This window comes from Periplaneta americana, chromosome 1 (assembly GCF_040183065.1).
Source record: "Periplaneta americana isolate PAMFEO1 chromosome 1, P.americana_PAMFEO1_priV1, whole genome shotgun sequence".
Taxonomy (NCBI): Eukaryota; Metazoa; Arthropoda; class Insecta; order Blattodea; family Blattidae; genus Periplaneta; species Periplaneta americana.
The window spans coordinates 196,127,389-196,140,676 of record NC_091117.1 but is presented as its reverse complement, the minus strand read 5'-3'; the positions used below and the strand labels follow the sequence as shown (position 1 = coordinate 196,140,676).

The 13,288-nt window shown below is 36.9% G+C and overlaps 1 protein-coding gene across 2 annotated transcripts in view; it reads right to left on the bottom strand.

The window, feature by feature from the left end:
- The window catches only part of LOC138706226 (catalase-like), a 92,994-nt gene that overhangs the window by 17,475 nt on the left and 62,231 nt on the right, over window positions 1–13,288 (bottom strand). For both annotated transcript variants that reach the window (XM_069835273.1, XM_069835280.1), the window contains 3 exons: window positions 13,016–13,207; window positions 9,286–9,438; window positions 7,197–7,432 (listed from right to left, as the gene is read on the bottom strand). In XM_069835273.1, coding sequence (XP_069691374.1) covers window positions 7,197–7,432; window positions 9,286–9,438; window positions 13,016–13,207 — 581 coding nt within the window. The remainder of the gene's footprint in view (window positions 1–7,196; window positions 7,433–9,285; window positions 9,439–13,015; window positions 13,208–13,288) is intronic.

Genomic DNA, 13,288 nt, shown 5'->3' with positions numbered 1-13,288 from the left:
TATCATAGGAGCTACGACATGATAATGTTTAACGATGTAGTAAATAGATTCCTAGTATGGTAGCTCGGCAACGTAAGAACAAAAATGGCGAACGATACTACCTACCTAGACTTTATAGAGCCTTCACTTTCTAAGACGTAAGCAAAGAGGCGGAGTCACGCCGGAAATAACAGCGTCGGGACTATAATTAATAAAAATATTAACTAGCCCACCAACAATATACATTGCAAATTGATTACAGCTTGTTTCGCGAGTATCGCCACACCGTACAGGCCGCCTAGGTAGCAGCACCAGCGTCGTTCGCGAGCAGAACTGCTAGCTGTCCGGTATTATTATAGCAAGGTATTTGCACTAACCTTGTCACAAACCTCTGCCTATTGCCTCATTTAACCCATCTAACCCTAACTAGACACGCATCCACTGCCTTCTAAACCAACAGACTTCCATCATATAGCACAACAATGAATAACTAATGACGTACCGGTAACTCAACATACGTCATCATAACAGACATCACATAAGAAAATAGTTCCAACGTCTGGTATTGGAATGTATACTAGACCCGTATGGATTTTACCTAACAATAATTATAGCTTACTTGGGCCTTTTACATACCACATCCGGCTAAAGTTCACTATCTATCACTATCTGAAATATTCGAGATTGACGGGTTGTCAGTAGTTGAATTTATTGTTAACTTTTACGGAATTAGTTAAAATTCCAACAGTCTTGAATAATTCGCATGTGGATTTACTCTCCGAACTCATTATTTTAGATTTACCAGTGATATTAACACTTGCACTAGGAATGTTATTTCTCAAATTATTATGCAGCGATGGTAAATCGCCAATTGATACACTCACACTATGATTTTTGTCATTTAAATCACTATTAGGCAATGACGAGTCGCCAGTTTTACGATTACACAATGATTTTTATTACTTACATCACTATTGACCGAGGAAGAAGCACCATTTATTACCTTCCTGTTCCAATCAATGCACTTTGTTAAAAACTCCACATGTTGGTTAAGAAGTTCGACTTTATCACGAAGTTTATTAATTATAAAATAATTTTGAGTTAAAATGTAATGCAAAATACAGATGTCAACTTTATTATCGTTGTCAGCAATTGCACTTGAAGCTTCACACGATACATCAATATCTTCGTTTTTTTGTTTCGCTGTTGTTACAACATTTTATTATGTTACCATCAAAAAAATTCTACGAGTACATTGCTTAACTTGGCACAATTTGGATGAAACAAATTCTGCTACTCAGGACACGTCACTGCATTCGCCACTATCTGCATACTGCGTCATTAGACTTGATAATAAGGAGCGCCTACTAGATCTGTCCGCCCGTCAAGACGACCGGAAATAAACTAGCATACGGTAACGTAACATTTATACTGTATCTATAAAGTTTTGCAGGAACTTACTCAGTATATAGGGGAAAATTTCATGGAAGAATGACTTTTTTAAATACGAAGAAAATCAGTCCATTTCTACATGAGTAAAGATTTTTTTACTTGGTTATTTAACGACGCTGTATCAACTACGAGGTTATTTAGCGTCAATGGAATTAGTGATAGCGACATGATGCCGAGGATTCGCCATAGATTACCTGACATTTGTCTTAAAGTTGAGGAAAACCTCGGAGAAAAACCCAACCAGGTAATCAGCCCAAGCGGGAATCGAACCCGCGCCCGAGCACAACTCCGGATCGGCAAGCAAGCGCCTTAACCGACCGAGCTACGCCGGTGTCTATGATGACGAGTAAAGATCTGTGCATGAAGGGCAGACAGGTATTACTCGTATAATAAAAGACATCTTCTGTGTACCATGAAAGCTCTAAGTCCATTTTTTCATCAAAACCTCCCAATATTGCGAAAATACAATATTTTGTCTATGCCTTGTACAGTTACAAAATATCGAGGTATACCAATAATAAGAGAATGATTGAAGAAATCACAGAGGTCTTAAAAATAAGCATTGTCATGGGTGCAGATAAAAAAAAAGTTACCGTATTTTTTTTCTTCCATCATGTTAATAATGTAAAAAGAAGTGCTTATAAAATTTTAGCCATTCGACCGCAATTACAAGGGCCGTCCAGAAAATAAGTAACCCTGAGGCCGTTTACAGAAGGAAACCCAATTTCATGGAAAGATTTATTGGAATAGACACAAATTGTTGACCTATTCTACAACATATTTCCCACCAGGAGTGAGTGAGTGAGTGAGTGAGTGAGTGAGTGAGTGAGTGAGTGAACGAACGAACGAACGAACGAATGAATGAATGAATATTTGTCTTCAAGCAATATACTTTTCGGTGAGGCGGCACTTCACATTTCTACCAGAATTGAGACATTTGTCATAACCAGGGAAAGGAAGTTCATGCCCTAAATCGTGAAGAAATGTATGCATTTATGTCGTAAAAACAGATAAATATGCTACAAAATATGTATTATCAGTCTCAGATTATTTTAACAGAATAATAAGGTATAGGTAACTTATGTTTAATCTATGGATTTTGAAGTGCTTGTCTCATAGCTGAATGCTCCATTTATGCTGTTACAGTTCACAACTAAGCAGTGACGTATGTTTTCTGTTGTCATTCTTCGCCTGTTGTCTCTCAGCATAGCTTTGTTGCGCGAAAAACTTCGTTCTACGTCACAAGAAGTAAGAGGGTCTTGCACAAAAGCCGTGAGCTGTTCTATAGAAAATTTTGTTGGTTTTTGGGATGTTTTTCCTTCGAGAATATCTTGAATTTCTTTAAGTTGATAATATCCAGGGTTTTTGGAAAGAATATTTGCTGTTTTCTCGTTCACTTTATCTCCTACATTTCCTGGAACTGATGTTAAACTGGATATTGTTCTATCGAAATCTGCTAAAGACTGCAGTAAAGGAATACCAATTGCTAACTTGAGAGGCTGCCTATGAGGGCGTCATCGTTACGTTCAAAATTCATAAACATAAATTAGTCGTGTTTACGAGGTTACACACTTTTAAAAATGAGGGAAAGACAAATAGGGGGTGTTTCAAAAATACGGGGCATAATTTCAGGTATGTATTTCCCACATGTAGACAATCAAAATAGTTCATTACAACATGTGTCCGGAAATGCTTCATTTCCGAGTTATGGCCTTCACAACATTGAAATTCACCGGAACATTTTTCTTTCCGCAGGTCGTTGTCATTACAGAAGATGTTCAAAATGTCCACCTCCTGTTTGAATACAGACCTCACATCGATGGCTCATTGACCTGCGAACACGATCCCAAACTCCAGGAGTATTGCGTATGTCCTCAGAACATGCCACAATTAGATTCTGAAGGGATTACAAATCAGGCACCGGAGACGAATAAACCAATGATTTTAAATGGCCCCACAAGTAGAAATCGAAAGGGTTCAGATCAGGTGAGCGTGGAGGCCAAGCAATTGGGCCATCTCTACCTATCCATCGATCAGGAAACCTTCGATCCAAGTACTGGCGAGCCGTACGACTTAAGTGTGCAGAAGCGCCGTCATGCAAGAAGTGAATGTGTTGACGATTGATCAGTGGAGTGTCTTCTAAAACATGAGGTATGGTGTTTTCCAGGAAGTTTGTGTACGCCTGCCCCGTAAGTCTGTTTGATTTGAATACATGTCGCACAGTCTAACGCCTACACAACACTGAATGTAACCTTCGCCTCGGAATGAACTGTCAGAGTGCCCTCTTATTGTCTCCTTTGACGGCAACGACCTGCGGAAAGAAAAACGTTCCGGTGAATTTCAATGTTGTGAAGGCCATAACTCGGAAATAAAGCATTTCCGGACACATGTTGTAATGAACTATTTTGATTGTCTACATGTGGGAAATACATACCTGAAATTATGCCCCGTATTTTTAAACACCCTGTATACATAATATGTAGTTTCCCTGCATAAATGTTAAAATATGGTGCTTTTATAAATAAAGGCATCGTGGTGTCAGACAAGGGTGTCCTCTATCACCTATTTAATTTATATATAGACGAAGTCATTTTAAAATGGCAGATCAGTTTAAATAAACATATCAAAATAAATAATAAATTGTTAGATACAATATTATTTGCCGATGATCAAGTAGTGATTTCCAGTTCTGAAGATTATCTACAAATAGCCATTTTTACATTGGAAGAAATAAGTGGCAATTATAATTTTAAAATATCAAAGAATAAAACTAAAATTTTAGCATTTAAAGGACATGATTCCTTAAGAGCAAAAATAGTAATTTATAATACAATTTTAGAGCAAGTGAATAGTTTTAAATATTTAGATTTTAACTTATCCTACATTAAAAGTGAAGATATTAGTGACAAAATAAATAAATTTAATCTGATGTGTGGAACTATTAAAAGAACCCTTAAAAACACGAGGAAATAAACAAAAATGAAATTTTATAGTAATGGTTGTTCCTGTGTTAATGTATGGATCGGAATGTTGGACGATCACTAAGAGACAAGAACAAAGATTGGAAGCAGTAGAGATGAGATTTCTAAGAAATATAGCAGGATATACTCTACTAGATGAAAAACGAAATGACGATATAAGAAAAGAATTAAATATTTTCAAACTCACTGATCGAATAGTTAAATATAGGAACGCCTGGAAACAACATATTGATAGGATGCCAGTAGAAAGATGTCCAAAACTGATGTTAAATTACAGACGTTATGGGAAGAGAAATATTGGGCGCCCACACAGCTGATGGTTTGAACAATTTTAACAATTCTAGCTTTCATGAAACCGGAACGAGTCTATGGCTTAATCCTTGTATGGTGATGATGATGATGATGATGATGATGATGATGATGATGATGATGATGATGATAAATAAAGGCAAAATATGCACTTTTAAATAAAAGTAATATCATTGTATTCAGAAATTTGTGATTCATGTAGATAATCTTTCAGCATATTCACACAAGATAGAGAAGAAATATGCAAATGCATGAACTTCCTTTCCCTGGTCATAACATGGATCAACTTTGTAACCCTGTGTCGTAGATGTCTGCCGCCTGGGATCGGAAGTAGTGTGTGACAGCCGTATGCACCTCTCTGTTGACCCCACGGTATGAGAAATGTCTCATTTCAGGTGGGGTATAGTCGGATAATAGCTCAACAATTGCTGTATCTGTTTCAATAAATATTACCATGAAATTGAGTTTTCTTCCTGTATACATCCCCAGGCGAACTTACTATCTGGACGGTCCTCGTAATTGCGCTTGAGTGGCCAAAATTCGTATAAGCACTTGTTTTGACATTATTAACATGGTGGATGAAAAAAAATAAGTTTTTTATCTGCCCCCATGAGAATATCGCAGTCCAGATGGTAGAAAAATGTTGAGTCACAAGCCAAGAACGAATAGACTTCTGGAATTACTTTTGAAAAAAAAAACACCTCTTAAAATCGCTACGTATCATGAGATGATTAATAAAAAGACGCAAATTAAAAATTGGAATAATGAAAGTACAAATCATAATTTACGAGAAAATTCAACTCGTATATTCATTACAAAAATATACACAGTATAAGTACAGATAGCTACGGAAATAAAGTTTGGAACTCCCTTATTCTATTCCCTTCTTATTCATGGCAACAGGCCATGACTGTTTGGCCGAGCACCTGCATAGAATTGGAACTCAAATCAAGAAATGGATTCGGAACACCTCAAAATCTGTGCTTCAGTGGCTGACAATGACAATATCTTTGAAAAATATTGGAGTGCAAGAGGTCAACGCCTGGCATTAGAAAACAACAACAACATTGTGCATGTGCAGTAAACAAGAGCCCCTGTATATACAGGGACATCATTTTATTTTTACTTCAATTTTTATTGTACCTCAGTTTTTGAATGTACTTCACTCCCACCCCTTCTACCGTTCACGACACAGAGCCAAGGGAGCGTAAGCAGTAGTGAGTTAGTGAGTATAGTACGTTCCAGAAATATGTTCGCGTTTTCCAGTGACGAAAGAGCTTTCAATATTGAATCATATTTTCGCACAGGTACTGTATCCGTTTGCCTGCGTCCCATCCCGGTTTCCCCCACCTGCTTCTGTTCGCCCCTCTGTAAAGTCTAGTAGCTGGGCTATCTTAGCTCTTTTCTGAAAACATTAATTTCTGTTAGGAATTGGACGTCTACGTAATATTATACAACTGTTTAAAATAACTTAAATAAGAGGGCCTCATTAAGTAATTAACTGTCACGTGATTCTCCCCCTCTTTCTACGACCCTGCGACAAAACCACTTTAACGGACAGTAGATAGCATTTCTGAGTAATTTTATCTTTTCGGATCGGACAGAAGTGAAGATTGAATTTACAGTACGTAAGGTACTCTTTTATAGAGTAGGTACAGAATTATTTCAAACTCGTACGAAGGACGAAACTGGTAATTGGAATTAGGTACAATAGTCTATAGTGTGATAATATGCACAAAAGAACTGAAGCCTGTACCGAAATTAACTGCCACATTTTCAAAAATGTATTTAAATATCCATATTATGATTATTTTTCAACTTAACTTCATTCTCTATATTGTACGCTAATGTGCTGTAGACAGTATAATATACACTGCATAATGAATATGTCCAAATGGATAGCTCAGTTCGTGAGTAAAAACACTTATTGTTAATACAGTACTGTATTTTGATTAAACAAAAACCTAATGAAAATTATCAAACTGAAAGTTGCGATATTTTCTACTTTACGTTAATGGATAAACTACTTTTCTTCCCTTCTATACCTAGTAAAGTGATTTGTATTTTACGCCAGTATCATCGAACTACAGTCGTGGAAGGGGGAGCAAACTGTTTTTCCTGTTTCAATCGTTAATAGAAAAGTATAGACAGATTAATATTAAAAATGTTAGTAAAAATAAAATGATGTCCCTGTAGATCTACGTTACTTGTGGACAGTTGTGCAAAACTGTTGCCTACATACAGGTGGACTCCCATCAAAACTCACTCCAAATTTTAATTCCGTATCTGTACATTTTTTGTTAATATATGATACTTGATTCCTTTTCCCAGTAACCTTTATGATAATCTTATTTTCTTGTCACTGATTGAATAACTTTGTTCAGCAATAAAGAGTAACAGTAGTTCTGCTTTGTACCAAAATTATTCTAACACTCATTAAATTTTGTAGAGAGTTATTCGTTATTGATTTCTCACCTGGCCACATCTCCCGAAACGTGGAAAGGCTTAATGGCAGCTTTGGGCACGTTCCGTGGTCCGCAGAATGCGGTGGTGTAGGAAGTTGGCGCACCCTTTTTATTGCAAAAAGTGTGCGCTCCATTACGCAGGTAGTTCGTTATTTTCTTGCATCTGAAGGGAATGTTGATTGGCAGCTGTAGGAAGTTGACACCCAGGCGATAACGCTGAGTATCTGCGTAGCTGAACATTCGGGCCTACAAGTGTAAACTAAGTTTATTTGCTATTCTCAAATAAAATTCATTAGCAAAAGATGCAACTTGATTATTTTATCGATGCAAAGTTCTACAATGTTTTGACACTAGCAGGTGACGTGTGATGGAACTGATATATTTATAGGGACACGTGTTCCACGTTCCGGATCTCCCACTGTTCTTCGTGATCAAAACGGAACCATACTTCCCATTATTATTCTAGTTTCTATACAAGATTAGAATTCAAACAATATTAGCATGGATAAATATATAATAGAATGCGAATCTTACTGAGTTTCCCGTAACACTTGCTAGAGATGCTAGTGTAGAAATTGATCTTTCTGCCACCTGTTGGGCGGTGGAGAACTTATTACATCTAGCAGCGCACCAAGTAGCGAAAATAAAAACTAATTACTCCATGCATTTAGCAGCGCACCTCGTGACGAAAATGTTAAACTATCCAGAAAGTATTCCCTCCCACCGTCCCTCATCCTCATTCTCAAACTAACCCGATTTAAAATAAAACATTTAAATTTTTATTCCTCACAGCAACTTCCACTGAAAATTCTTACCGCAGCCAACAGGAAGATAAAAGAGACGATCTATTTTGCACTACCCAATTAAAATATAACCAGGCAGAGACAGAAAATAAAGCAAAAGATTAGATAATTGGGATTGTATTCTTTGGGTATTTAGTGTACAGCGCAATGGATAAGTCTGCAAAAACTACTTAGTTCAATAATTGCCTGTTATTATTCGGTTGAAAAGCTTTTGTCATCCAGTCTGCTGTCAAAAAATCTGAAAGTTGGAATTTATAAAACAGTTATATTACCGGTTGTTCTTTATGTTTGTGAAACTTGGACTCTCACTTTGAGAGAGGAACATAGGTTAAGGGTGTTTGAGAATAAGGTGCTTAGGAAAATATTTGGGGCTAAGAGATGACGTTACTGGAGAATGGAGAAAGTTACACAACACAGAACTGCACGCATTGTATTCTTCACCTGACGTAATTAGGAACATTAAATCCAGACGTTTGAGATGGGCAGGGCATGTAACACGTATGGACGAATCCAGAAATGCATATAGAGTGTTAGTTGGGAGGCCGGAGGGAAAAAGACCTTCAGGGAGGCCGAGACGTAGATGGGAAGATAATATTAAAATGGATTCGAGGGAGGTGGGATATGATGATAGAGAATGGATTAATCTTGCTCAGGATAGGGACCAATGGCGGGCTTATGTGAGGGCGGCAATGAACCTCCAGGTTCCTTAAAAGCCAGTAAGTAAGTAAGTAAGTAAGTACTATTACTTTACAATACATTCAACAACACTATTTTTACAACGTCCATAAACATCACTGTTCAACATACACTGCTTATACACACACACGTAGTATCACTTTAAGGCCACTTATTAGCAAGTTTCTGGCTGCCATTTTGTCTTCTCGCGCAACGTCTCGAACGAACGGATAAATAGAGAACTCTGGGTAATGTACCCAACACGTAGTTCTAATGTTCGCCACCTACGACGTCGTGCGCTGATCATTTTATCTGAGCCCTCTGCCGCCAGTTGGTGCTGACCGCAGTTTCGCGTCCTATTATATATTTATTTTTTCCATGTTATTAGTTTACAAATAAATATACCTGAGTATTTATTAGAATACTTCCCTCTTTTGCGAAACAGGACTGATGGCTAGGCTTGTAATGTTGAGAATCGATTACACAAGTTGAATGCAGCATGGTGCATAGGTCGGAGACGAGAGCTAGTACGAGGACAATGACTTGGTTCCGCGATCGATTTCGCGAATAACAAGGTGCACATAAAGAAATCTGGACAGCTCTAAAAGGTCTGCTTATTACCTGTAACATGATGTCGGGACTGGCTTCAATTCCTGGCACCAAGTTCCCCGGGCTGAATGCGAGCTGCTCTATAATTGCAAAGTAATTGTCGGGGTTTCTGTCCAGCACAATTCTTCCTACCTCAATCAATGGAAACTCTTCTTTTGGCCAAAACTGCAACAATGTAACGCAAATATTTATAATTTTCATTGGATAACATTGAGAGAGAATAATAGTATTACTTTATGACTAAATATCATTTCAGTTAAATTAGTTAAGACTCCCATGTCTTCTAAGACAGGAAGGATTCTTTTTTTTTTTTTTTTTTTTTTTTTAAACAATTTATTGATCGATCAGCGCATTTAGCGCTATACAGATCATTTCTAAAAATTATAAATACAATATATGACACTGAATTGAGGGCAGCCTAGATGGAAGGATTCTTAAAACACAGTAAAAGAAGCAATACAGAATTTATATGAATGTATGGAAATGTCCATAATTTGCATACTTCCGATATCTGAAATGTAACTAAAGAAAATGACAAACATTGCAGAATATATTTTTAGATAAGATAGATAAATTGTTTCAGTAATCAATTAAATATATTAAATTAACAGGGAACTCGTAACTGCTGACGCATGCGCAAATGGTTTAATCTGAAGTTATGGTTAAAATGCTTAGAGACTAGGCGGGTTAAAATAAAAAAAAACAGTTCATCATGAGTGATGGTAATAGGTATACGAATTAAGTTCGGAAGATAAATATAATTTTAATATGAGAAGAAACTCCGAAGGCCATGAAATAAGAATTCAAGAAACGTCCCAACAATGTAAAATCCCGAACTAGTTCTGACACAGTACACAACTGGCGCATGCGTCGAAAGAAGTTTGGTATTAGTTCGGAAAGCGTTCTGAATTTCATGTTGGAACAACCCTAATGTTAAGGTTTTCGAAGGAGAAATATTAACATACCAGATAAAAGAGAGCAGAAAGGCCCTAAACAACCTATAATCCATTCTGTTGTTGGTGATAATTGCTGGTAGAGATAGTAGTTATTATTATTATTATTATTATTATTATTATTATTATTATTATTATTATTATTATTATTATTATTGAACGGGTTACATCAGCTTCTTGTCTATGCAGATGACGTGAATATGTTAGGAGAAAATCCACAAACAATTAGGGAAAACGCGGAAATTCTTGTTGAAGCAAGTAGAGCGATAGGGTTGGAAGTAAATCCCGAAAAGACTAAGTATATGATTATGTCTCGTGACCAGAATATTCTACGAAATGGAACTATAAAAATTGGATATTTATCCTTCGAAGAGGTGGAAAAATTCAAATATCTTGGAGCAACAGTAACAAATCTAAATGACACTCGGGAGGAAATTAAACGCAGAATAAATATGGGAAATGCGTGTTATTATTCGGTTGAGAAGCTTTTGTCATCTAGTCTTCTGTCAAAAAGTCTGAAAGTTAGAATTTATAAAACAGTTATATTACCGGTTGTTCTGTATGGTTGTGAAACTTGGACTCTCACTTTGAGAGAGGAACAGAGATTAAGGATGTTTGAGAATAAGGTTCTTAGCAAAATATTTGGGGCTAAGAGGGATGAAGTTGCAGGAGAATGGAGAAAGTTACACAACGCAGAGCTGCACGCATTGTATACTTCACCGGACATAATTAGGAACATAAAATCCAGACGTTTGAGATGGGCAGGACATGTAGCACGTATGGGCGAATCCAGAAATGCATATAGAGTGTTAGTTGGGAGGCCGGAGGGAAAAAGACCTTTGGGGAGGCCGAGACGTAGATGGGAAGATAATATTAAAATGGATTTGAGGGAGGTAGGATATAATGGTAGAGACAGGATTAATCTTGCTCAGGATAGGGACCAATGGCGGGCTTATGTGAGGGCGGCAATGATCCTACGGGTTCCTTAAAAGCCAGTAAGTAAGTAAGTAATTATTATTATTATTATTATTGTTATTATTATTATTATTATTATTATTATTATTATTATTATTATTATTATTATTATTATTATTATTGCAAGTATGAGCGGTGAATAACATCAATGGCTTATTGTTTTATCGACTTAACTGCATAAACACCAGTGATTACTTGTTCGCTCTATAGAGATTCCAATCGTTTTAGGAAGATTTTACAAGGAATTGCGAGTAGTTTCCCTTTCTGTAAAAGTCTGAAGAATGACAGAGTTATTTCAAAATTGTTGATGATAATACCATCTTTTTTCAAAATTATAACAGCAGAATATTTGAGGAGAAACATAACTGTTGGCACAATGTCCGTTAGTCTTATTATTACTCGACCGAGGCCAGTGGAGTCCTGCAGCCCGGAGCGCCACTTGTACTGCTCCTGCTTTCGTATTACCGTATTTCTTCGCGTAATTTGCGCCCCCGCGTATTTTGCGCGCCCTAATTTTTAAAGGATTATTTTGAACTTTATTTTTGCTCCGGGTATTTTGCGCACATATTTTACGTACATATTTTTTTTCAGTGTAGTAGGGATTACGTACATATTTTTGTGCGAGATCGTGCGTATTTGCTTGTTTTCCGCACAGAACCAATACGCGGGAAGTGTGAAATACCACATTCAGTATTCCCAACGTAACACACATAACAATTTCCCTCTTCTTACCGCTTAAGCGCGACATTCATTTTACTGCTTTAGGCTTTTAACGTATTATTTTTAGAGACGTTTAACATAGTAATAATTATAAATTGGAAACTTACCACTGCAATTTCACCTAAATTGCAATGTCAATTATTGTTTTTAAATATTTGCAAAAATTAAGTAAAGTCTACTACTCCACGAAACTTATTGCATTCCTGATACAAGTAACATTAAGGAAGCCGTGAAAAAATCAACAAGATTCCAGATGCCGATGTTATTACTGCAATATGTTATATAAATAATATTGTTAAAATATTAAAATGAAAAATAAATCATTACATAACCTTACCCTTTGTTTTAAGTTCGCATTTATAGACTGGGGGGGGGGGAAAGACAGACGTATATCACGGCCTGCTGGAGTATAGTAAACACAGAAAAACATTTTACAGCAACAATGTTGAAGAAAGATATTTTGGTGTTCCGAAGTTGGCGTTATTAAACAGAAACCAACATGGAGATTTCATTGCAACTAATTAGAAATTCATCTTTCAGGTATGTAATAAACGATCTTCGCACAAAATAATGTACGATACACGAGCGGTATGTTTGTTTTCATGTTCTCGGAAATTAAAAAAGCTCAACTAAGTTTCGCTTTTTCAATCTTTTCCTCGACCATGAAAACGTCAACATACCGCTCTTGTAACGTATATTACTATTTTCAGTGTAGTAGGGATTTTCCTTCCCTACAGTCCATCGTAGGTCATTCACCAGCAACTGAAGTACCTGCTTCAGAAAGAAACCCCAAAGTCCCGCTACTTTAACAATGCTTGTCCTTGGTAGAGACAAGTTACCGGTATAGAAAATTAGCCCTACCGTAAATACTTACCTATACATATACTAATTGAGATAAACTCAGAACAGGACCTCTTATTTGAAAAATCCGCATATTTTACGCACCCCAGTTTTTCAGTGGCCAAAGTTAATTAAAAAGTGCGCAAATTACGCGAGCAAATACGGTACGTCATCGCGATAGTTCACATTACGCCCGCGACTCCACTCGCAGCGGTTGAGTAATACTTGCGAAATGTATCTGTTTATATTGTTACCTTGGTGGCGTCGAAGGGATTCCACTTGAATTTTTCGGCTTGCTCGAATGTCATAAGCTGAATGCAGAATGTCCAGGATGGATATCTATGCTCCGCTATGGCGTCGTACAGGTCTCTGGTAGCGAAGTCAGGATCCTGCGCCGTCTTAGCAGTCGCTTCTGCTGAAGTGAAGTTCTTGATGCCTTGGTCAGTCTGAGGGGATACATTACACAAGTGCCTTAATTAATGTCGTATCCCTAAATAAATGTAACAAAAAACTATAATATCATATTG